General features: G+C 41.8%; 3 protein-coding genes across 3 annotated transcripts; all 3 read left to right on the forward strand.

Annotated features, from left to right (window-relative positions):
• The first annotated feature begins 3150 nt into the window (after positions 1 to 3150).
• Positions 3151 to 11344, forward strand: ube2d2 (ubiquitin-conjugating enzyme E2D 2 (UBC4/5 homolog, yeast)). The gene is made up of 7 exons (XM_034092667.2): positions 3151 to 3413; positions 5097 to 5160; positions 7644 to 7675; positions 7936 to 8013; positions 8139 to 8244; positions 8586 to 8679; positions 10076 to 11344. The coding sequence occupies exons 1-7, from the start codon at positions 3390 to 3392 to the stop codon at positions 10119 to 10121; spliced, it is 444 nt and encodes a 147-aa protein (XP_033948558.1). The 5' UTR covers positions 3151 to 3389; the 3' UTR covers positions 10122 to 11344.
• A 982-nt stretch (positions 11345 to 12326) lies between these two features.
• LOC117454357 (CDGSH iron-sulfur domain-containing protein 1) lies at positions 12327 to 18715 on the forward strand. The gene is made up of 3 exons (XM_034093568.2): positions 12327 to 12524; positions 13688 to 13890; positions 17804 to 18715. Exons 1-3 carry the CDS (start codon positions 12470 to 12472, stop codon positions 17891 to 17893), a joined length of 348 nt encoding a protein of 115 aa, XP_033949459.1. The 5' UTR covers positions 12327 to 12469; the 3' UTR covers positions 17894 to 18715.
• A 2904-nt stretch (positions 18716 to 21619) lies between these two features.
• cxxc5b (CXXC finger protein 5b) lies at positions 21620 to 23138 on the forward strand. Its single transcript, XM_034092869.2, has one exon. It carries the CDS (start codon positions 21734 to 21736, stop codon positions 22616 to 22618), a length of 885 nt encoding a protein of 294 aa, XP_033948760.1. The 5' UTR covers positions 21620 to 21733; the 3' UTR covers positions 22619 to 23138.
• Positions 23139 to 24502: the final 1364 nt, after the last annotated feature.

The raw sequence follows: 24502 nt of genomic DNA on the forward strand, positions 1-24502 counted from the left end.
TTAGTACCTAAACATAGTATGGTATAACTGCTTTTTGTAATGACCACAATGAAATACACAATTGGTTTGGGAGCAAGAAATCTTTTAATTGTTGTTGCCCAGGCTTGCCGAAATGAATGGAAATGTATCTCCCGATTAAAACGGGACGAATTTGTACAAAGGGGCCAACCCAGTCTCACAAAAAAACGTGTAATAACTATGTTGGTCCACAACTTGGGACGTAGTATTTCTATAAAAACGCCTCTGAAATTGTAAGATCCCTACGTTTTTCTTCACCATTCATTCCAATGGCTGGCGTCTATGTCACCTGATCTTCACATTTCTCCCTACAGAAAAAAAAAACATGGCCGACATTCGTTTTATTCTCGGTGGAAAATGCCTATTTTAAGGTTAGTTTGGCCATTAAAATGCGTTTTGATGTCATTTGATGCGAGACATATGAGTTTTTATTTCAGATTATGTGTGCAGTGGATGCACATGATCTTTAGTTTGCTAGTTATTACGAAGATTACTTCAGGAAATTGTGTCCATTCAACGTTTTCATTGTTGGTGGTTGCTAGGGACGCTGCTATCGATATTATTTCTGTTATGTTGTGTAACTGTTTAATGGTGTTATCTTTATTGCTACCCCCTTCCCCGTCAATGTATAGTATTGGTCCACAGCGCAAACGTACTAGTTTAACAAAATCCGCATCTAAAATTGTGGCATAGATACGTTATTTCCCCCTGTGCAATTCTCCAACCCAGTCTCACATCTCACATCACATCGTCATAAACAAATACCGGAAACAGACCGAAAACATTTAAAAAAAATAATAATAATACTTTATTCCGAGTGTGCTTGCTTTTCTCTTTGAAAGTCATCACATAACGGCATTGTAATACACGGTTCGGCTGCATTCAATATTACATATCTGCCATAGTTCTCTATTTATAGAGCCCTGATGAGAAGACTTCTAGACAAACTAGAGACCTGCGGCCAAAACGGAAAACGTGACGTGGATCATAAATATATCAGCAATTAAACAACATCTTACATTTCTTTTCACACAATACGTCTCCTTGCAGTATCAACACTATTTCGGTTGACTTTTATATTTGATCCAATTGGTAGATAGGCTGTATTCACACCATAAAAGGTGTGCACCTGTTATAAAGGGACACCTAGTGGTTAAAGCTTGTTATTGAATTTCATTATTTTTATTATTAGATATTAATAGGATCCCTATAAAGTATATTCATTACTCGTTATTCTCTACTAATAGTTAATTAAAGACTGTATATAATGACTATTTTGCACATCCCTTTCAAGATTTCAAGATTTTCTAAAGTGTATTGACATATCATATACACAAGTTAAACTACGGTGTAGTTATGCAATGAATGAAAAACTTGGGTCGCAGGCTCCTCAACAGTGCATTACAAGACATCTATTCATATTTGTGTATACCTCCAGCAATGTTAACTATGTTGAAGCACTTATTTCAGAGCCATTTAATAGAAGAGTTACGACATCTCCGTTCACTTCAATGGACCACTTTTTTACAGCAATGGCGGATCGTGGAGCCTCTCAATCGTTCCCCGGAAGTTAGCGCCAAGGCTGGCAGAGCTGTGGAGTTGCAGCATAATAGACCGTTCGTGACGGACTTTTAAAGGTAAGAAGAAGTTTAAAGATTTATATTGCGGATATTATCAGTACATACTAATAATTACCAAAAATCGTAGTTCTATCTCCTGTTATCAATGCATTCACATTGCCCGCCATGAACTTCCGGGGAACGATCCTCGTCTACATGAACCACGTGACGATAACCGTTTTTGGACTTCCGTTGTCGTACCTCTTCTATCTATATGGCGCTGACTTATTTTAACTGATATTATACATATGTATTATACTCTTATAAGATGTACGAAATAAGGTCCCATGGACCGGAAGTAGATGGGCCGGAAAAGCATGACATGGGACCTTTAAATGAAAATTATAAAAAACAAAGCACTTGTTAAATTACATAACACCCAATAATACACACTCTTAAAAGAGACAATGCATATATATTTAACATAGTCAGAAGCTACAATTGCTCTATAAATTATACGTACAATCCGTACTGTAGGTCTAGCTTACTTCCTCAAAACAGCCTTCAAATGTGCCCACAACCTCGCTACAGGTCTCTAAAGTAGTATCACTCCGCGCCTAGCAAACCCCGAGTGTAGTTCATCTGTATGACACTAGGCCCCCAAAACTGTATTGCTAAATACATTATACAGTATATGAATTGGAAAATATCTAAGATAAGCATATCTTTGTCATGGTCTGTAAATGATATTGTAACAGTAGTAGTAAACCGTCCTAGGACACATCCCCTGAAGATTACCTCATGCAAAATACGTGCTGGGTAGACATTTTGGTTCTGTCCGGATCATTTGAACACAGCCTTGCCGTGGCGTGCCCGGAGCCACGATGATGCCAGCTAAATGCAACGTCTCCAGCGTGAATGCCACTGTGAGCCATGTCGGCGGAAGGCTTTCAAGCGGTAGCGCAGTGAGAGATGCCCTCCAACAATGAGAGATCCGGCTCGAAGACTGGCCTTCAGAATAAAAATAATGGTATTAATGTGCCATAAGGTAATTGTGTACCATAAACATACAAACGTTTGGTCTCTGAGAAAGACATGAACATGTTTGTTTGTAGAGGTTACATAATTGTTCAAGTTAACTCTTTAGATAGCTGATTCGTAATTTATTTAATACAAAATATGCTTTTGTCCAACGACTCGTAAATGAAAATGTGATGCTTTCCTCTGTTCTCTATCATAGCAAATTAGTAATACGTATGTCTGGCTTTTGGACCTTTGGTCTGGCAAAATCAGCAATTTGAAGGGTAAAGAGACATTTGCTCTTAATAAACATTTGCGAAGTTATTAACTTTAAATTCGACTGTGTAACTGATGTTGAGGCTTTTTTTTTTTTTACTTGGGCAGTTTAATTTATAGTATGAAGATAAAGTACAGCCAACCTGCAACGTTTTATATATATATATATAGATGTTCGCATATGTTTGAGGGTTACCTAAATGTTTGATTTAATGGCGACGGGGCTTTTATTTTGAAGAGTTGTTTTCGGAAGTCGAGTCGTTGTTGCTGCTGGCAGAGCACAGGCCGCAGTGATTTGGTAGCCGCTGCAGTAGGAGGAAGGACCGCGGTTCTACCCCTTCTATCTTTCAGTTTCGTCTCGAAATTTTTATCAGTGGTGCTTTCTGGTAGCGATCGGTAAATTGAGTGTACAGTAACGGTGTTCTATGATAGCTAAGTCGTAGTATTATCAACGGATAGTCATATCAATCGCCATTTTAATCGCACGTTTTCCCTGACAGAAGCGCTAGCACAACAATGGCTCTGAAAAGAATTCACAAGGTAAGGAAGTGAACGACGAGGCCCAGGATTTCGCAGTTTCGTTAGGGATTTAAATCCAGTCTGGCTAAAGTGATGCTCTCCTGTTGGTTTTAATAAAAACAAGGTGAATCAGAAATATTGACAAAAAAACTCAAGCTTGGTTTGAACTGCCAGCTAACGGTGTGCGAATAGCGGGTGACGACAGTGAGCAATGCACCGCCTGTCTGTGTTCACCAGCTACAGATGGGCCAACTGAACCGTTAGACTTCGCTACAATTGACCGTTATGCTAGCTGCTCTATGTTATGTCACATATATTCACAATTGGTGTCTTAACACTGGATATGATGGGATGTTTTAGCTAGCTATGCCGGTTATCAGTTAACGCGTATGATGTTAGCGGCGTGTTAGCTCTCTGGCTAACCTCATCTGTCCCGGTTGTTAGCTAACCCGGACAAGCTAAAGGGTTCCTCTGATCAAGCTAGCCTACAGTAACGCTACATATGTACAGTCAAATATGCGTAGTTTCCACTCGTAAGTGTTTTATGCCATCAATTATCCCCTTATCAGTTTCCCTATATGGTAGTCAAGGTGGCTAACATTATGTATTACAGTTATTTAAGCTTGCTTACCCCGCTCCTTGATTTGACAGATAAGTTATCCGGCTAGCGGTACCGCTAACGTTAGCTTAATGTAAAAGAGCTCTGGCGCTTGTTAAATTAACCGACTTGCCTTTACTTTTTATATTTTCTGGTAAACAATTTTATTTCTGACGTGTGTAAGTTAGTATAATTGTAGCTAACAGCCCGTATTTAAGGATGAATGTAAATTAAGCTAACGTTAAGCTATCGCACATAATCCGTGTTTTTTTACAATAACATTATATTGTCTTCGTATTACACAGACAGTAAATAGGTCAAGCAGTTGGGGAGAAAGGTCGTGTTATGCTCATATTTGAAACCGTAATAGTTTGTTTTCGGCAAGGTATCAGCATTCAGGGACATGCTAATGTTAGCCGTGTGTCACTGGTACAAACGGGCCCCACGCGTTGTTCGCCTTTGATGCCATGTTGCTGACAGTAGGCGAGCAACATATCCGTCATTATAGCGGTTGTCTGATTTAGTTAGCTGACTGTTGTCTTGTGTTTTACTGTTATTAAGTCGCCCTGTAACGTTAGACATGGACACAATGTGCCTGATCAGCCAGCGTAATGTTTCTCTCGCTTGACATCATGTGCTGTTCGTCGAACCCGAGCACCTAGCTAACATTACGTTACACTGCGCTACATAAAACGAGCTTACACTAGCTTTAACACAGTCCTGACTGTAGTAAACCCTCTGCCATTATATCGTGATCTGTCACATATATACAACCTGCTGTGCCTGCGGAAATGCTATTACATAACAACATTCACTACAGTAATGAAATGGTGTTTTTGTGTCAGTTGGGATTGTTTTTTTAGTTACCGTTTCACAGAGACTTAGTAGCAAATGGCACCGGCAGTTAGCTCTGTTTGCCAACAGGGATTTAGTCATCTGTACAGAGGGATCATATGTGGCATTAGAAGAAACCCATCAGATTATCTCTTCCTAGAATATCTTTTAAAATACCATATCCAGTTCTGCTATGTAGGTAATTGTTAGTGGAAATATTTCACCATACTGTACAAGAGCCGATCAACTGACTTGTCATTTGTTTGTCTCAGGAGTTGAACGACTTGGCACGGGACCCCCCAGCCCAGTGTTCTGCAGGACCAGTAGGAGATGACAGTAAGTTTATCAACTAAAACCAACATTGTTCTGGTAAAAATGTGTAACTGGTACTCAAAATGTAGCCATACTCGACACAAATTCCTGGTTTATTATTCCCTTGTATTGGATAGATCCTTTATTAAACAAATCATCCCACATAAATACATATTTATGGTCAAAATACCCACAAATGTTTTGAACAAGAGATGCCTTACATTATGATTATGTTGATTAAATCTTCCACTTCTTAAATTGCTATAAATCAACCCGAGATGTGCTCCCTCAGATCACATTTTATGATTAATGTGTTTAGTTTGGATCTGAACAAATCCTGTTAATATTTCCATTACCACAGACTGCAATTCAGATGCATAGAATATTTTCAAACCTAAGTTATGTAACTTGGAAAGGAAAATGCAAACCTCACCAGTGAAGGTGCTGGCTTTATATGTGTGGAGTCCAGGACATTTAAATAGATTAAGGAAGAACCTTTGTTTTTGTGAGCAAGACGATCCAGGAAATACCTGGGTCTGCCTCTTGTAAAAAATACTGCTGCATCATAAAAGCATAATACTAACACCTCTATTGCTACATGGCCATTTCACTTTTGCTTTCAATGCGAATGTTAGGGGAATTCTTGTCCGGCCACTATCTTATTTTGTTATAGCCTTAGAGTCCTATACAGATTGACCTAAAATAAAACCCAGAAGACTCATCAACTTAAATGTTAACCGCATAGGATTACATACATTTCATAAACATGGTTATCTCATTAAAAAAAATAATATATATATTTTCAGTAATAACAACCAAATTATATACAAAAATCAGTTTATTTAAAAAAAGAAACCTCAGTTTTATTTATAACAATGTAATATTGTTATATTTCCTATTTACACCACTTTCATATTATCCCAACAGGGGTATAATTTACAAAATAAATTTTTTATTTTTTATTTGGGGGCATAGTTGTCCATATTGTTAGGACAAATAGATGCAGTAGATTTTACGTGGATGAGTTCATTACATTGAAAGGTGAATTTATCTTTAAACATCTCCCAAACTCATCGCATCATATAATTACTGTCTATGGGGAGAACAAAATATGGGTGTCGGCCCCTTAAAAATATCATCGGCTGCAATATTCAGAGCTGTCTAACTGGCTTTTATAATTGTATGTTTTGATCATTAAAGTAGATGTGTCCTTTTTTTATTCCAATCTTTGTTTTTTTTAGTGTTGTTCTGCTCTGTTTTTTACCTAAACATGAACCCATGTTCCCCAAAGGTGAATTGCTGCACGTATTAGCCAAGGTAGATGTGTTAAAGTGAATTCTTTGCTTTTCAAAAGCAACAGGGAATTTCTATTTTACTTTGCTGATGTTAACCTTTGGTATAGTTGTCGTCCTTCCTAAATACATCTAGAAGTTTGGTTTATTCTTGAATAAACAGTCACGTGGCCCATACCGTTTTGCCAGTTGAAAGCTGTTATTCAGATTTTGGAAGTTCAACTCCATTTGACCCAATTTACTTATCCTGTTTCACTAATACAGTAGCAAGTTTCAATGAATCTGTCAACAAATTGGACATCTTTTATAGCCTTCACATGTGAGAATATATTTGTATTAAACTAACAATAACTACCCAAAGAAAGAACATTTTAAATCATGATTTTTAGTGTTAAAACGTTTCACATCTATCTTCTCCTTTTGTGTATTTGAGTAACGTCATGTAACTTGTTTTCGATATCATTACTAACGAGTGTTTTACAATGCGCGTGCTATCAGTAATTAACATTCTTGCTTAAAAACAGTTTGATAACACTTGATGGCATATTTGAACAGCTTTTTATTTTTGGCAAAGAAACTGTATCCTTGGATTTCACCAGCATTAATAAGAGGAATAGTTTGTGTCGTGGCTATAAAAAAAAATCGAACAAAAACACATTCAAAGACGAAATCAGCTTTTAATTACAATGTGTACCCTCAAGACATTTGTGATGTGTATTTTAATATTGTCAATCTCAGGTTATTAATGCGTCTTTAGCATGTATGCAACACCTTTTGTCAGTAAACAGGAGAACATAAAATCAGTTACTTCCTGCCTCACAACGTCAAGAAAACCACTCGATCATAAAGGTCGAAAGGTTTTCTCAACATATTTGTTGTGGTCTAATTTAACTTTTCCCCTCGCACCTCAACAGGATGCTTGAAATAGAAAGGTTTAAATACGAGTAATTTTTCGGTTGTACAATTTCTGTCCAAGCTTTCCTTTAGATATTTCTGAATGTAAGTTTCAGGCTTCTGCCATTTATACTCATTTTAAATTTAAATATATATCACTTCTAAGTACACCCGATCTGATTCGCACTTTATGTAAGCTCCTGTTACTCGACTGTCCAAATAAACATGCACACTTCATGTGGCATTATTTATTCTAACACTTCTCAGCCGTGCAATGTGTTCTTAGTGTTACATAACCCATTTCTCTGCTCTATGTTTCAGTGTTTCACTGGCAAGCCACGATAATGGGACCTGTAAGTATTCACTTATCGTGTATTACTGAAGTCACACCCTTAATTAAATGCATTCTAGCTCTTTTTTTCTTCTAGCAATTAACCCTCTCTCATATTCTGACAATTATTTTCACTTACATTTTAAATGGCATCTGATAGGTCAAAGTAAACTGAATTTAATATTTGTTGTCAAAGACAGCAGCACTCAGGTTTTATTTGTATGCATTTGTTTAATTCAGTCACTAATTAGATGGTTTTCTCTCTCCCCCCCCCCACATTAGAATGACAGTCCTTATCAGAGCGGGGTTTTCTTCTTGACCATTCACTTCCCCACAGACTACCCCTTCAAACCGCCAAAGGTAGGCAAGACCTAAGCAAAGAAAGTGCTTAATAAACAAAGTAACAGTGAGGCACAGAGAATGCCTCCTGCCTGCACAGCTTTACATCATTCTGTTTCCTGTCTTTTCTCCCCGTCTGCAATAAGGTTGCATTTACCACAAGAATCTACCACCCAAATATCAACAGCAACGGCAGCATTTGTCTTGACATTCTGCGATCACAGTGGTCTCCGGCTCTCACCATCTCCAAAGGTAAACTCCCTTACTCATTAAAGTACACGTGTGCTTAAAGAGAAATAGCAGTAATAAACGAAATTGCTTCCTACAGATAATACACTACAGCATTTCTCACTCGGAGGTCCTTGTATCAGACTTGACGCCTCTCTCTGCAAATGTCAGCTTTCTCCCTATCATTCAGTGCTTATCGCTGGGTGTCATGAACCACAGTTTTCTATTTTTTACATCTGAAATTGCACGTGTCATCAACATTTCTGTAGACATCACAAGTACTCGGCTATCCAAGGGTCACCCCAGGAGAAAATTACATGTATTTTCTATTTGTGAATACTTATTGGTCACCTGTCCTGTTCTAGTCCTCCTGTCCATCTGCTCTCTGCTGTGTGACCCCAACCCGGATGACCCCTTAGTACCCGAGATCGCCCGCATCTACAAGACGGACAGGGAAAAGTAAGTTATGAGCTTCATGTTGTTTCTCCATAATTAGTTATTTTATTTCGCCTTGTTTCAATGATTCATTTCGACACACAAACCACAACTTATGAGCTGTCAGCTAATGCTTGTTCTGATCAAAGTTGATGCCTCAAACTGGCTACTGGTGGAACGTTTGTTAAAGATTATTGGTTTATTTTAACAGGGTCACTGGTCAAATGTGTGCAGTAGATTTACACGGTGTTCACGTATACACCAGCAACAGATCTTACCCACCACCGCTTTGCTTTGTTCTGTAACTTTACATAAGCCACGTGGTGTTGCCTTCTCCATAGTTTGAAAGCAAACATACTGGCTACAAAAATGTACAGACCTCTTACTTTAATAAGTCACGTAAACCAAGCAGATTGGCCCTGATTGGCCACCTGAAACAGGCTGGATATCTGCCAGATCTGTTTGCGGTATATTTTAAGGGGGGCCTGCATGATCACAGATCTCCGATGTATTTCTGGTAGGTCAGACATTTTGGTCGGCCATCTTTAAGTTTTAGCAGTGTATACACGTTCTGAATTTCTGACATGCCTGCTGTCAAATGATCCATTATAAACTGTCTTTAGCCTGCGTTATATATGACTGGATTCATATTTATCATGATGCCGAGATCGCTGTGACATAAAACTAAACAGATCTACGTATTGTAGACATCTTTGGCGCCATCATGTTCTTGATTTATCATTTTTTGTTCATTGAAAATGTGCCTTTTTATCTTCGTCACATTGAGGATGCAGCATTCTTATTTGCATAATCTTCAGTTGTCAATTGGCAAAAAGGACAGTCAGTTCAACGCTAAGTGTGAGCATCCTGTAAATTGATAATATAATGTGCCTTTAGCAAACCTTTTGCTGATAGCGTTGTATGCCTTTTGTTGAAATATTATTTGTTTTTTTACGACATAACAATCTGAGCTACTTCACTATGATGCCGATTATCAATCACAACATTTTCCTTTCCTGTCGAAGCACACGTTAACAGAAATAAGAGGAAGTCCAAACTAGTGTTAGCCTTTGTGCTTCTTTTCCCCGTTTGATGTTGTCTGGTACGAAGAATCACACAGGAACAACCTTAGGATGGGTGTTCAGTTCCACCTTTTGGGACGCTACATCTGCTGCAGCATTGGCTCCTGAACATTTACTGCATTGGTGATGAAAAACAAACTAGCCAAATAAAATGGGTGCAAGGTGGAAGAACTCTATGTGCCCTTGTAGAGTGACAGCCAGCTGGCATCTCTGCTGCTGCTGCTGCTGCCTCTGCAAGGGTGGCGGCAGAACTTACGATGCACACGTGGAAAATAACGGAGGTGACCGAGTCGAGGTTGAACCACTAACGACTTTTCTCTCCCTCTGCTTGTTCACAGGTACAACAAAATAGCTCGGGAATGGACACAAAAGTATGCAATGTAGTGTTGGGGGGTAGAATCAATGCCAACCACCTCTACAACGTAAGGTTAGGGGAGCTTCAGACGTAAAGAGAAAACAAACAAAAAACCATTCAAAACAAATGAAAAGTTTAAAACAAGATCTTGTTGGTTTCCATTGGAGTGCTTTCTTTGAGCCACGCCTCCCCTTCACCAGAGTACCTGTAAAACTCCCTCTGCCCCCCCCTCTCTCTTCTCCCTCTGTTTTACTCTGTCTCCCTTTCCCTCCCACCTGCCTCTCAGCTCACCTCTCCACCCTCCAGTGTACATATTGTCAACTTGAAATGGTAACACCCATCTCTTTACCTTCTCCCACCTCCCTCGTGACCTCTGACTTCCGTTACACTTTGCCAACATGCAGGTTGGCCTCCCTCCCCCCCTCCCTTAAACTCCTCCTTTTTCCTACACAAACTCCTGCATCCTCACCCACCTTCCCCAGAGTTAAAAGCATTCCTTTGAGCATCAGTAAAACTTAGAGGGGACTTTTTTTTCTTCTTTATTTCCCTTTTTTTCCAGGGCAGTGGGGGACAATACATTTGAGGGATTTTTACGCTCTGCACCCTTTCTTGTTTTGTTGTCCTTTCAAATCCCATCTGTCAGAGGTGACAATACAAGAAAGCAATTTGTTTTCGCATGCAAGTCGAAGGGCACTCTGTATTTTATACAATGAATACTTAAAATAAATCATTGCAGGCTATGTAAGATGAAAAAAAAATGCACATGGCCTATTTTGGTCTTCTGTTGGATTCTACGAAAGGACTTGAATTTATCCCCACATCTCCTGCTCCAAACTCCCTCCCTCCCTAACCAGTTGACCCCTTTGCACACACACATAGACACACATGCACGCACAATTGTAACCCCATGCCACCCCACCACTACCACCAACTTTTCGTTATTCACAAAGTGGAGGTTCTGGACCAGGTATTTAAGCAATTTATTTTTCTTAGTTTAACCTGTGTTTTTATCTCCCCCCCCCCCCCCCCCCCAAATAACTCTTTAGGTTGCATTGTTTTTCCCTTTCCTTTTTTTTTGTTGCTATTGTTGAATTAGAGGCTAACATCTTAAATGGCTATGGGACTGGCTTGGGCTCTGGGTGCGAGGAGAACCCACTCTTCTTGCACAAAACCTCTGTATATTGAATTACCTGAGAGGCTCGTTGAGCTTTGTGTGTTGATTAAACTGTGTAATAAAAACCCGTGATTCCTGTGTTGACTCATTCTCAGACCCTACATCCAGAAGTAGGAACATGTAAAGCTGGGTCACATTCATGACCTAGTTAAACAGTAAATGGACAGGATGAATACTACCTGCCTTCACCACACGGTTTCACTGTTGGTCTGATTTACTTTACATAAAGGGTTTTGAAATGTATCACAACAGATGATTTGTAGAAGTTAGTATTTGAGTGGCAATCTAAAGTTTAAATATGTTGGTTCAAAATAATGCATTTACAGTATTAATAAATTAATTGTATTAAGATATTACATTACACAGGCCTTACCTCATGGATATATTGGGACATATGTTTTAAATGTCAAAATGGCCATGATATCCTGTATCCTTGGGGGGCTTTTATCTAAACCATTTAAGTGTATAACATTTATTAGATAGTTAAATTCGCTATATATCAACAGTTATTTACTAAATTAAGACTTGTTAAATATTGAAGAAGGGACAGTGGTGGTTCTTCATAGCATTTCTATGTTGAAGAGAAATAACTTACTGAAGAAGGAAACAAAGCTTGAAGCAATCAAGATGGCTATCCTCCAGTGGAACCTTACCGTCGTTCACTACGTGATATAGTCATCAAATGTCAAGTTAATGAATGCATAAGTAATTATTGGAGTAATCGCTATTGGGGTTCATCCTAAAATGACACCGTGTTGGCACATATTGAGCAAACTTCTCATATGGAGGCTGTGAACTGTATTTGAAGGTTACGGAATAAAACCAGGTTATGTTGCCACTTAAAAGTTTAGACGGTCAAGAATTACCTTTAAAAAAAAAATATATATATATTTGATTCAACAAATGAAATGGGATCTTTGTAATGGACCTTGCTGGGTCATAAACATTTGAGTTTCCAGTTGCAGTAAATCCTTCAAAGAGTACTAAAGCGGAGCCGGAAGTACGCGTGGATTGGTCTCTTGCTCTGGCATAACTCCTCCTCTCTTGGAGCTGATTGGCTGCTGCACAGCACGTAGGCGGTCGAGCACGGTGATGTGGAGCAGGGAGAGTTCATTTACAATTCCCAGTTGACCTTGCTGCTGAGTGCTTATCCAAAAACAACACACCGTTCAGGGAAACACATCAACCCCGGGTTTACCAGCCATGTCACATATACCGATACCCGCATTATCCAGCTCAGGATTCTCGTTAACAAAAGGTAAAGTATCCAAGCTAGCTAATAGCATGTAAGCATTACATGACTGTTTTCGTTTGCCGCTCAACGTAAACTTAACACGTCTGTGTGACCTGACATTACCCTGACGAGCTCAGTGAATGCTAACGTTACGGTTGTTTGTAAACTAGCATTTAAGAAGGGTTGAATGGAGATTATGAACCTGAGTAAATTTAGGGAATATATAATTAAACATTTGTATCTTATTTCAGCAGTTAGTTACTTATTCAGCAGCTACTTAGCTAAACAGCCATGTAGCTAGCTACGTCACTGGGCAGTCAGCCGTGTTTGATGCAGCCACATGTTGTGTTCCCAACTTTAGACTATCACTCAGATAGTGTTGGCCCATCAGCTATCAGGCCATACTTGGAGGCGATTACAGCACCTACTATAGTATCTTAACGTAGCATTGCCTCCAGCCAGCTTCCCTAACAAAGCAGCTAATGACTGAACCTGCTGATCAGGACTGACAGCAGGGCCCCAGGTCTTACGACTCCTCATCATGTGATGCTCAATGCCTAGAAAAAACGGTCTAAATGGAAATGCACTTTACATACCTCTTAACTAAGTGTTCTCTGTGTTCATTATCCTCCTCTGATGATGCAACGTGCTGTTAAGAAGATAGATTTGAGGCTTTAAAGACATTTAAATGTTTTGGTTGTTGCAATGTTATGCTGCCAGGGTGGATGTTTGTTTTAGTGAGACAAACGTCAACAGACAGAAGTAGTGCAGCAAGTGCTTAACATATTACTTACTTCCAAGCCTAAAAGTCCTTTGCCACAAGTAATATGCAGAAAAACAATATTTTAACACAGGTTTAGTGATTACAAGGATATTTAAATGAGCAATGGATACCATAGACCCTGGTATGAAGTGTCCAGTTGTTGTCCAGTAAACCTGCACTGTGTAATGCAAGCCAGTAAAATATACATCCAATAAATTATTTTTTTGTGAACCCTATCATTTTATTGGTTCTGACTCTGTTTTATGTAGGGAAAAGTTAGCCATAACACTGTATTGAGATGCATTCAATTTGGGGGTGTTTTTAAGATAGGGAAAGCGCCTGTGACGCCTTTACCGAGCCACAGAAAGGTGTATTTCTGAATAACCTTTCTGTATCTCCACTCACACTGCGTCTCCTCTTTCAGAGCATTTTGTGGTTGCGGTGCCAGTCGCAGTGGTTGCAGCTGTCGGAGGTTTCCTAGTCAGCCATTACCTGAGTGGACGGGGCTGTAAAAAAGGCCAGGTAAACACCTGCATCAGTAAAGACAGCCCCAAAGTGGTGCACAGCTTCGACATGGAGGACATCGGCACCAAGGCTGTGTACTGCCGCTGCTGGAAGTCAAAGAAGGTCAGCAGCTACTGTAGAGCATACATAACTGCACTTAATTTCAGTGTTTGATTTATTGTTAAATGTATACTGATATTAGACATTGAATAGGGCTGTCCCGAATACCATTTTTCGGGCTCCGGATATTCGGTAGTAATCAACAGCGAATATTCGGTGCGGAGAGATTTGTATATTTTTTTAATAAAACATTTTTTTTTTTTTTTAAAGCTTTCATAACACTCTCCGAATCCGAGACACCTGACGACACGCTGTTTAGCAGAAGCGCAGAAAGAGCATACTATTACGATTTATATGTATTTATTGTCTCAGTACTCGCAAACATTAAAACTAAATGTGTCCTCTGCATTTAACCCAGCGCAGCACCCGGGGACCAAATCTGGTTCCACATTCCGTCCATAACATTTTACAACCTGAACAGTCAAACAAAGATACAAAACACATATTTCTGTTATAACAACAATACTTTTAATAACATAGCCGTATAACAGTAGGCCTAACAGTGTCATACTTGTTACCGATACAGTAAACTATTTAAATAAATGAAGAACGAAAAATAAATGAACGAACTGTAATAAATATAATAATATTACATTTGAATAAACGAACAATTTAAATACAAATAAATGAATGGCTTGGCTTTATAATAAAACAAACTGTAACAAATAGAACAAGGGAGGTAGCGCGATTGAGCGCTATAACAACAGCAGCATACACTTCAAGAAACAAACAATTTCTTTCCAATCTTTCAAATAAACAAATAAATCACAATCAGGTTGCAAGCTTCATTTGACTAAGCCGTAAGCCAGCCTACCTACACTCTCTTCATGTTGTGCGCAAGGAAGATGAGTTTATCCACATTCTCAGGTAAAAGTGAACTTCTGGTCTTGTTCACGATGTTGCCAGCCTTTGAGAAAATGCGCTCTGACGGGGTTGAAGTGGCCGGAACGCAAAGGCAGTGCTTGCCAGTTTGGGATACCGGTCACTGTTGTGCTTCCACCATGCAAGTGGGCCGGACTGGATTGTAGCCGTGTCTCTCAAATATTTCTCCATCTCTTTCTTTACGCTGTCTCATCATGTTCGTGTTCCTCTTCATCATCGGACTCAGACTGCATCAGCATATCCTGCTGTTTCTTTTTTTTGGGGGGTGGCACGGCAGTCTCCTCTTCTCTATCGCTTGTTGCCGGCTCTCCGTCCACCTCCCGAACGGTCTGTCGCTGGTGTAGATGTTCAGGCAGGCGGACAACCTTAAAATCAAATAGCATTTTATTAGTCACGTGCACAAGTATAAAGTAGTGTGGCATAATAATAGTAAATATAATTTAAATTTAAAATATTAGTAGTGTGGCATAATAATAGTAAAATATAATTTAAATTAAAAATATTAGTCTAACCTCAATGTAGACGAGGTCCTTCTTCTCGTTCGTGAGGAATTTTAAATGCTTAAATCGCTGGTCCAGTGCTGAAGAAAGGAGGTAGATGCTGCTGGGCTCCAAAAGTGACAGCTTCCATCTGCTGTCGATCTCCGTGACGAGGGTCTTCTTCACTTCTCTGATGACAGGGCTGTCATCCTCCTTCGGTGACAGGTGGCGTCTCTTCAGGTTAAAGAGCATTTGCATTGTTGCAGACAACGACACGTTCTCCTCCTGAGATAGCAGTTCTGTGAGCGTGATTAGGGACCCCAGCACTTCTGCCGTCTCCTGTGCCAGTTTCCACTGGTCTGCTGTCAGGTCCAGGGTGCGATCTGCTTTCTTCGTGATGCTGGGATCTGACAGAACAGCTGTCACTGGCCATCGTTGCTAAACCAGTCGGTCAAGCATTTCACACGTAGAGTTCCATCGAGTAGCGACGTCATTTGTGAGTGTGTGCACTACAACATTCTGCTGCTTTTGTGTGTCTTTCAACGCAGCTGTAGCCTTTGGACTTTTTCTGAAGTGTCCCACGAGATTCCTGGCAGCCGCAACTGTGCGGCGTATTCTGTCCTGTTTTAGGGCTGTATTTATGCACAGCTGTAGCGTGTGTCCTGAGCAGTAGAGCCCTTGAACGTTGCCCCATTTCTCTGGTTCTTTCTTCAGCGTCTCTGTGCACAGCTTCATGTTGCTGGCATTGTCGTGGACAACGGCTACTCGCTTATAATTCGGAATGGCAAAGGCGTCCGCCACTTCTCCAAGCTGTTTTGCAATGTTTACTCCCGTATGGTTTACTTCCATTACTTTGGTTTCCAAAACAAAGTTACAGAGTTTCCACTCCCGAGTTATGAAATGACAGGTGACAGCCATATACGCCTCCATACGCACCGAGGTCCAAATGTCCGTTGTAAAACTTACGGCAGTTGAGTTTTCAATCTGAGTTACAATTTGGTCTCGGTGATCGCTGTACTTCAGAGACATGGCATCTAAAATACTGGAGCGTTTGGGGACAGTGTAGCCGGGCTCCATCTTCTTCATTAATTTTCTGAAGCCTTCGCCTTCGACTATGTAAATGGGTCTCATATCCATAGCGATGAAATGTACTATGGCATCTGTTATCTCTCTTTCTTTTCTCCGTTATCGTTTTTTGGAACTGTAGGGTCTGCTGTATTGTTGAGGATGTTGATGGCTGGGATGCGTGGGGATGCACCTATGGCCACAATGTATTATTAGGCTGAGCTACTCAACTTTATGCCAATAATTGCCTTAGCCCCAGATGTTCCCACATTACTCCTATTATTTTCACTATTCTGATAAAATTAAAAAACTAATATAAAAAAACAATTCGGTTGCTTGCTTGCAACTATTTTCCAAGCAAAGTAAGTGCACGTTTTTATCATGTGTAACGTTACTGTTTAAACGGCGGATAAAGCAGCGTCATCATGGCAACTACACAACAGCTAAGCTAGGCTACTACTTACAGCATCCAGGTGACTTTTCAGAGTTGTTGTGCCACCGTGGTAGGCCAGTTTCTTATCACATATTTGGCACACTGCCTTCTTTTTACCGTCGTCCAATTTAAAATGGTCCCACACAGCTGAAGTCTTCGGCATTTTGTGGGTGAAGCGTGCCGTTTGCGTTCGTGACTGTGAGTGAACGCGATGTCTGGAGCACAGGCTGAGATTGTATATATTTCCGCATTTTAACAGTGCAATTCAAAAGTATAAATATAGTATAAGAATATGGCAATTCGCCTTTATTAATAGCATACATTTCGAAAAAAATATCCGAATAATGAAATTGAAACCCGAATAGTTGGCCAACGAACGAATAGTCGAATATTCGGGTACAGCCCGATAAGCTAGTAACTCCCTTAGCTTTCCACCATAAAGGATCACTTCAGTTCACAAGTGTTTTTCTTTGACAGCTTATTGAAATGTTATCATTAAGCTCTGCCAACCACATCAGAGGCCTTGGGTGTTGGCTGAAGTAAATTAAACGCTTAGTGACACTGATTTATGGCTTTTGTGTCAATCTGAGAATAATTGAGTGTGCCGCTATCGTTCTGTATATCGGTTACATTTGAAAACAATAGACCTCATACTTGAAATATCCCAAGTTGTACTTTTGGCGAAAGTCTTTTGCATAAACAAGATCTAAAATGTGCCCTATGTACATAAAATAAAGGACAAGGAACATCCGAGTTCAACAAATCGCTTCCGTCTGCAAAGTTGAATATTTTTAAATGTATAACTACTGGGGCTTAGGCGTCTTGAGTAGAGCTATTTCAGGATTTGATTTGTTCACGATCGTAAAGATAAAAATGGTCTTCAGTCACTTTGAGACTGATGGTAATACCACTAGCATGTCTGCTCTGTAGTTTGGTCTCTGTCTTAGTATAAGGTGCTTTCAGGGAGATTAAATTGGCTAACCGTGTCCACTCGTTTCACTGCAGCACAAAGGGCTTGAACTTGATAAGAGCAACTTTTGTTTCCCTCTGTTTACAGTTCCCTTTCTGCGACGGCGCCCACGCCAAACACAACGATGAAACCGGGGACAACGTGGGACCGCTCATCATCAAAAAGAAAGATGCTTAAACCGCCCAATTGGAGAACCTTGCGCTCATCCTTTCACTTCTCATACACCCGACCCTTGTTTGTCCAGTAATTTATTACCATCGCAGTGTCGTACGGATTGTTACGGTATTGTCGCAATTAAATCAAGCGGTGGATATACTTCATTGCTCAGAACAAAATTTGTTGTGGTATTTTGATTTAATTCACGCTGTTTCTACGTAAGCCGACATTACTTCAATCAAAGGTCATTTGAGGAGAGATAAGGAAGGACTTTGACAATCAGCACACAGACATGGAGGTACTATGACTAAAGTTACAGTTTGACCTGCTTTATGTGAGGAATTCAGTTAAAATACTCACTGGACCTGATTTTAAGTGAAATAGGGTTAGTGCAGGCGTAGTAGCTTCACGTCTGGTGTCAACAGTGTTTCCCCTTCCTTCTCCTCTCCTCAGGGTGGAGCATTATAAAACCTGACGCTCTTTGAGGCAGATCTTCATTTAAGTTGGTCATTTGAATTAAGGAAAGGCTTTATTTGTAAATCATTAGCCCGCGAGACCCAGAGTTGAAATGCACATAACCCATATGAATGTTACATGGTATGATTTTTGCACCATGAGCTGCTTATTCAGGAGTTATCTCCAATCAACACTATCGGCTTCTTGTTTACCAGTTTTACTGTCTGCTTCCTGAGCGAACTTGTATTTAATCTGTAAAGTATTTAAAAACTCTTGCTTAGAAAATGATATATATTGCTTATTCCATCATATTTATTTTCTACTGGCCGTGTGACGACTGGATTCATTGTTCTGTATATTGTGAATAAAACTTAATAAGTGACCTAATTTTGTTGGCTCGGCATGTTTGTTTTTGGAGGTGTTTTCTTGCTTAGGGGCCCAAGGGCCAAACATTACATTTGTTTGTTTTTTAACCACAGGAACAAATACACTTTACTGTACAGCTTTACCTCTGTTGCAAAGCAGTGTGTTTATGGATTAACAGTGGTAAAGAGTAAACAGCTGTGTGGGTGTGTGGGGCCTTGGCTGGAGGTGCTGCAGTGTCCACCAGCACCAGTGGCCATTTTAAGAAGTGGCAGTATTTGTGGTGACCACTAGAAGACGCTGTGTTTGCACGGATAGTCCTGGCCAGACAGTGAGTACGGAGGGCCCCTGCTCCATAGTGACACGCACGTAGATACACGCACACACTGACACACGCACGAAGTATCTGGCTGCGTTCCAAATGCAACGGAGGGCTCTCACAAGAGGTGGAGTGGACTACACCGTCCCCGCGTGAAGAGTCACCTTTAACAGAGTGCTGCTCACAGAGGGACAACACACATCTGAGTGTCAACAATTACCTGCGTTACAAGTGGAGCAACACTAGCTCAATGCTACTTATGCTAAGTAGGCTAACACACTTTGACGGATAATTCAATCTGACAAGCCTATGTTTGGTAAAAAATACTTTTTATTTTAGAATTATTAGTTTAATTATTGTTTTTAAGCAAATGCGATTCGATTATGTCGACGATATGCTACACTGAAGACAACACATCGAGTTTTGCGGTCATTAAGTATGAATTACCAGTAGCCTAATGAAAAGGCTTCCTGTGGGGATACTAGGCCTACTTACACTTCAAACTATAGAAAATGTACATATCCCCGCACCCCACAAACAAAGGGGGAAAGTTTAGCTTAGAGTTATTTCCTAAATATACATTAAAATGTAATGTGTAAACACCGACCTGCCCAGAGAATGCGGATGAAAACATTTCTTTTGGCAAAAGTCGGAGCCATTTACAATATGTTATTGATGTGCGTTGTTTCCAGACATAGAAAAGACAAAGCATACATTCACATCTCAATTTGAATGCAATTCTAATCTTCGCACTAATTCACTGCTAAGCTAATTAAAGCTTTATGCACAGGTGCGTTTAATTAAGTTAATGATGCTATAGATTACAGCGCTGTAATTCAAATACACTTTATTGGCATGAGATCAGAAAACTGTATTGCCAAAGTAGTACAGACAAATATTAATAAAACAAATCAAATATACAATAATATGCACAAAGGCTACAGTCATATTAAATATACAAAAATAAAGGTATTACTTAACAATAATGATCATATTTAGTAGTTTCTCCGGTGATTAAACAGGACATTAATGTAGGCTAGTTAATGGCACAAGCCTTAAGGACTTTTTTATTTTTATTGAGATGGAAACTTATCATGCATTAGACTGCTGTAATAACACACCCTAATGAATAACTTTAAATGGATTTGAATATATTGACAACAATGTGTAAATGTTGGCCTATATTTAAAAAGTTGTTGTAGGCCTACTTTAAATATTTAACATAAAAGGATAATTGGTGTCACTTGTAGTAACGCCCATTGACACAAAAGGGTGTCTGATGCATAGTAATGGCGCTTTAATCTGTCACCCTAAAGTCTACCCACTGACAGCTGTCCGTGTATGTTGACGTGTTCCTCGGGATATTATGGGGTCGCTCTGACCACGGTCTCGGCTGCAGAGTCCACTTCGCATTTTGAGCGACGCCCCCAAATTCCGTGCAGAGTGTTTGCAGACCCTCCGGGACGGAGAGGTGGAGGAGGAATCGGCAGCTCCACCGTCCATATACACTACAATCACCACGCCATTAGTTCATGACTTCATCATATGTTTGACAGGAGAGTTTGGACCCTATTTGGAAGGTAAGACGAGACGTTTTAACAATACTTCCTGTTGATTTTCGCTGTTTTGGTTTTGTCGCCTTTTTCCTGCGCGCAGCGCCGTGTCGCAGAGACCACTCGGACTGTGGTCAGCTCGTCGTGGCGTTGGTCGAGCACCGTCTTCTTAGGTAACATGAATTACCGTGAAATAATCGATTAGGTGTCCAGATCGACCCAGAAAAGGGTATACAGTGTTATCCTGTAACAACATATGTGTCCCGTGTTCAATCACTGGAGTAGATTTTCTACAAATGTGGACATGGAATATAGCCTGGTCTTTTTTTATCCACAGCAACCGCATCGTTGCGCACCTCGCTCCTCGTCGTCGATACCAGACAAAAGACAGCCTGTTTTTTTACGGTCCTCTATTTAGTCTTCTTCTGTTCAGCTTAAGCTTTGCCTGGCACACATAACAGCAGTCGTCAAAATGTATTTGAAAAGCGCGCTCCACATTTGACCTGCGCATATGCGCATATCTTTGCATATTGTTGTCGCTCTGTTATTGATTGCATTGATATACCGTGAAATTCTTAAAGGGATACTGCCTCCTGTATGCGGAAATCATATTCAAGCAATGCACTGTGTGATACAGGCACGGGTTGTCTCTATTCAAGCAGTTTATTTCTAAATCTATATAAATATATGTTTTTTTCTTTAAACACAGATCAGCCACACTCTGACGGTGTTTAGTGCCTCTGGCTGAGAAATATCTCCCAGTCTCATCTCCTCTGTTTACTCTCTTTCTGTATTGGTCTCTCCAACATTTCTATTCTTAACCTTGCTCTCTTCATCCCCCATTCATTTCTAGCTCTCCAGGACTCTGAGGCTGCTGCAGAGAATGGGAATAGGGACACAGGCCAAGGCTTGCCATTTTGGCTGAAGTAACAGCAGGACGGTTGTCAACCCCGCATCGGCTTCAATCCCCTTCTCCCTTACCTCTCCACACACACACACACACACACACACACACACACACACACACACACACACACACACACACACACACACACACACACACACACACACACACACACACACACACACACACACACACACACACACACACACACACACACACACACACACACACACACGACAGACACCCCCCCCCACACAGCCATTGCTATGTCCACTGCCGTAGACATCGCTGGCCCTTCCTCCCCAGATCAGCCCCACAGCAGTGCTAAAATCCCCAATGAGCCTCTGAGACCCAGCCTTAAGCGCTCCAACCACCCCTACAGCCTCTCCCATTACATCTCCACCCCTTCCCCTGCCGTGGACGTCAAAGGCCTGATCCAGCCCTCTCCGGCCCAGCAGCGGGCTGCCCAGCCTGCGCACACTAAGCCCCGCCGGGCCCCTTCCTGGCCTGACATGTGGGAGTCGCCCAGTGGGCTCCACCTGGCCCACGCCGCAGAGCTGCTGATGCGCGCTGGGCTGCTGGCGCTGACCCCGGCCTCCACAGAGCAGGCCGGCCTGGGCGCACAGAGCAGCCAGCCGGTTAAAAGGGAGGCTGTAGAGGCAAAGGGGGATGCGGAGGGAGGTGAGTCGGGGCCCGAGGAGGACGAGGAGGACTCCTCTGGATGTGGCACCGAATTCCAGCCCTTCCTGGGTGCTTGGTTCCCCTTCAGCCCCGCTCTGTTCCCCCTGGCAGGCTTCCAGATGGGGGGAGGCCACTGGAGGAGCGCGGCCATGGGAGCTGAGGGCATCGAGGGGCTGGTGGCCGAGGGCTACTCACCTGGCTCTCTGGGCGGGGGCAGCGGAGGGAGGAGGAAGAGGAAGAGGTGTGGGGAGTGCGTACCTTGTCGGCGACAGACGAACTGCGACCAGTGCAGCAGCTGCCGCAATCGCAAGAGGGGACACCAGATCTGTAAATACAGGAAGTGTGAGGAGCTGAAGAGGAAGCCGGGGGGTCCCGGGTTTGAGAGCAGAGTGTCTGGGTTTGATCTAAGGGGCTCCGACTTTACTTTGGGTCTGGCACAGGAGAGAAGCAACGGCACCTTGGATGGATAATACTGATGGCAGCATTTGTCAGAGGATCCTGGTTGGATGATTGTTGAGGGGCTGCAGTAAATAAAAGCACACAGGACACCATGATAACACTCGGACTGTGGTTCAAAGATCTCGTCAGATCTGGTGCTTAACGAGGAGCTGCAGCTCCGTTAGAGAATGTCCAAACTCGTTCCCATCCTTTCTTTTGACAATCAGTGAGTCGGGGAGGAGAGAAAAAAGGATACCAATGTGTGTCAATATTTAGATGACGACAAAAAAAATGCTGTAAATAGACTGTAAATATCTGGAAAACATTATGTCTTTTTTTACATCCCTTTCCAGTTTGGATGTATTGTGTTTCAACATAAAAAAAAGGAGCCAAATGTTTTGTTTCTAACGGGGAGTTTTGTTTTCTGTTGTTCTGACGTCACTGCATCAGTAAGAAATGAATGAGTTCAGCTTAGGCTAAATTATGTCATGTGCAACTTGTACTGTATAGCTCTGTTTGCCCTTTTGAAATAAAATAAATTGGCCATGTGAACTTGTCTACAGGCTGGGTTTATGCTATGTCCGTTAGTGTGTGTGTGCTTGGATTTAATTGGGTGTATGTGTCCAATGTGTGTGTGTGTGTGTGAGGTTGTGTGGATTATGAGTCACCTAACAGTGTGGCTGAGAGCCTTATCACAACCCCACAGACACACAAACACACCTACACGCTGCCTTGGCAAGTCTGGTGCATGCTCTACACACACACCTAACCTGACGTGCACACATAATCACACACACTCTCTGTTCAATTCACACACTGACAAAAATGTCCCTTTTTATTCACAAGTGTGTATCCTATATAGACACGTGATAAACAACATACACAGCCAGCTGGACTCGGGGCTACAGGGTGGGTTTTTGCTTGTTGCCGTAACGATGGCTGATGTGATAAGACCTTCTTCCTCGGCGCCACACTCCAGGGGACCGCAGGGAAGACGTAACCATGGCAACGGCCGGCCCGAGGTGTCACGCTATAATTGGGCCACGGCTGCACTTCCTGTGTGCCTTCAGTCAGGGGGATCGCAGAGGGACTGTGGGTGTGTGTGTGTATGTGCGTGCGTGTGTGGGTGTGTGTGCGTGTGTGGGGGTTGTGTGTGCGTGTTTGTCAGGCAGGGAGAGAGAGAGGGAGAGAGAGAAAGCGCAGCACGCCAGCCAACGCAGGACACTGCCAACTCATGGAGAAAAGCAGAGAGCTCCAACGCCATGCTATTGCCGCGCTGCCTCTGAATGAGGAACACAGTCTCTTAGTTAAAGTCCACACTCTCTAGTGTTTCTTCTTCTCCCAGACAAAGGGGGAATTTCAAATTCTTGGATCTGCAGTTTTTTTTTTCTCCTCTCTCTCTCTCTTCGGTGCCTTTCTAGTGATTTGGAGCTTAATCCCCCCTCCCTGTTCCTGTCACGCATGCACGCACACACACACACACACACACACACACACACACACACACACACACACACACACACACACACACACACACACACACACACACCGGAAATCTGTGTCACCCGCTGCCCAGCAGGTCCAGTGACTCCCTGAACGCCTGCAGTCTGGCTCCACTGGCCTGCAAGATGGCAGGAGAGAAAGGGAGGGAGGGAGAGAGGGAGGGGGGGGGGTTGCAGAAGGAAGGATTGAACGGAGGACAGAGAAGAGGAGGAGGGGTATGTGGGGGGGTTGAGAGAGTGAGTTAGGGGAGTAGGGGGAGCAGGAGGAGGGGTGGAAAGCGGATCTAGGGAGAGGGTTGAAGGGGTAGAGTTGGGGGGAGAAAGAGACGTGGTGAAGGGCAGAGAGAGAGAGAGGGAGAAGGGAGGATTGTTGCTGGTGGTGGTGGGGGGTAAAACTGGGAGAGATGAAAAGCA

Source organism: Pseudochaenichthys georgianus, chromosome 10 (assembly GCF_902827115.2).
Source record: "Pseudochaenichthys georgianus chromosome 10, fPseGeo1.2, whole genome shotgun sequence".
Lineage (NCBI taxonomy): Eukaryota > Metazoa > Chordata > Actinopteri > Perciformes > Channichthyidae > Pseudochaenichthys > Pseudochaenichthys georgianus.

Bases quoted from the DNA above. Each gene is read 5' to 3' on its own strand.
- ube2d2 (XM_034092667.2), top strand. From the start codon at position 3,390: ATGGCTCTGAAAAGAATTCACAAG. The intron at 3,414-5,096 runs GTAAGGAAGTGA...TGTTTGTCTCAG, and splicing joins CTCTGAAAAGAATTCACAAG to GAGTTGAACGACTTGGCACG. The intron at 8,680-10,075 runs GTAAGTTATGAG...GCTTGTTCACAG, and splicing joins TACAAGACGGACAGGGAAAA to GTACAACAAAATAGCTCGGG.
- LOC117454357 (XM_034093568.2), top strand. From the start codon at position 12,470: ATGTCACATATACCGATACCCGCATTATCCAGCTCAGGATTCTCGTTA. The intron at 12,525-13,687 runs GTAAAGTATCCA...CTCCTCTTTCAG, and splicing joins AGGATTCTCGTTAACAAAAG to AGCATTTTGTGGTTGCGGTG. The intron at 13,891-17,803 runs GTCAGCAGCTAC...CTCTGTTTACAG, and splicing joins GCTGCTGGAAGTCAAAGAAG to TTCCCTTTCTGCGACGGCGC.
- cxxc5b (XM_034092869.2), top strand. From the start codon at position 21,734: ATGTCCACTGCCGTAGACATCGCTGGCCCTTCCTCCCCAGATCAGCCC.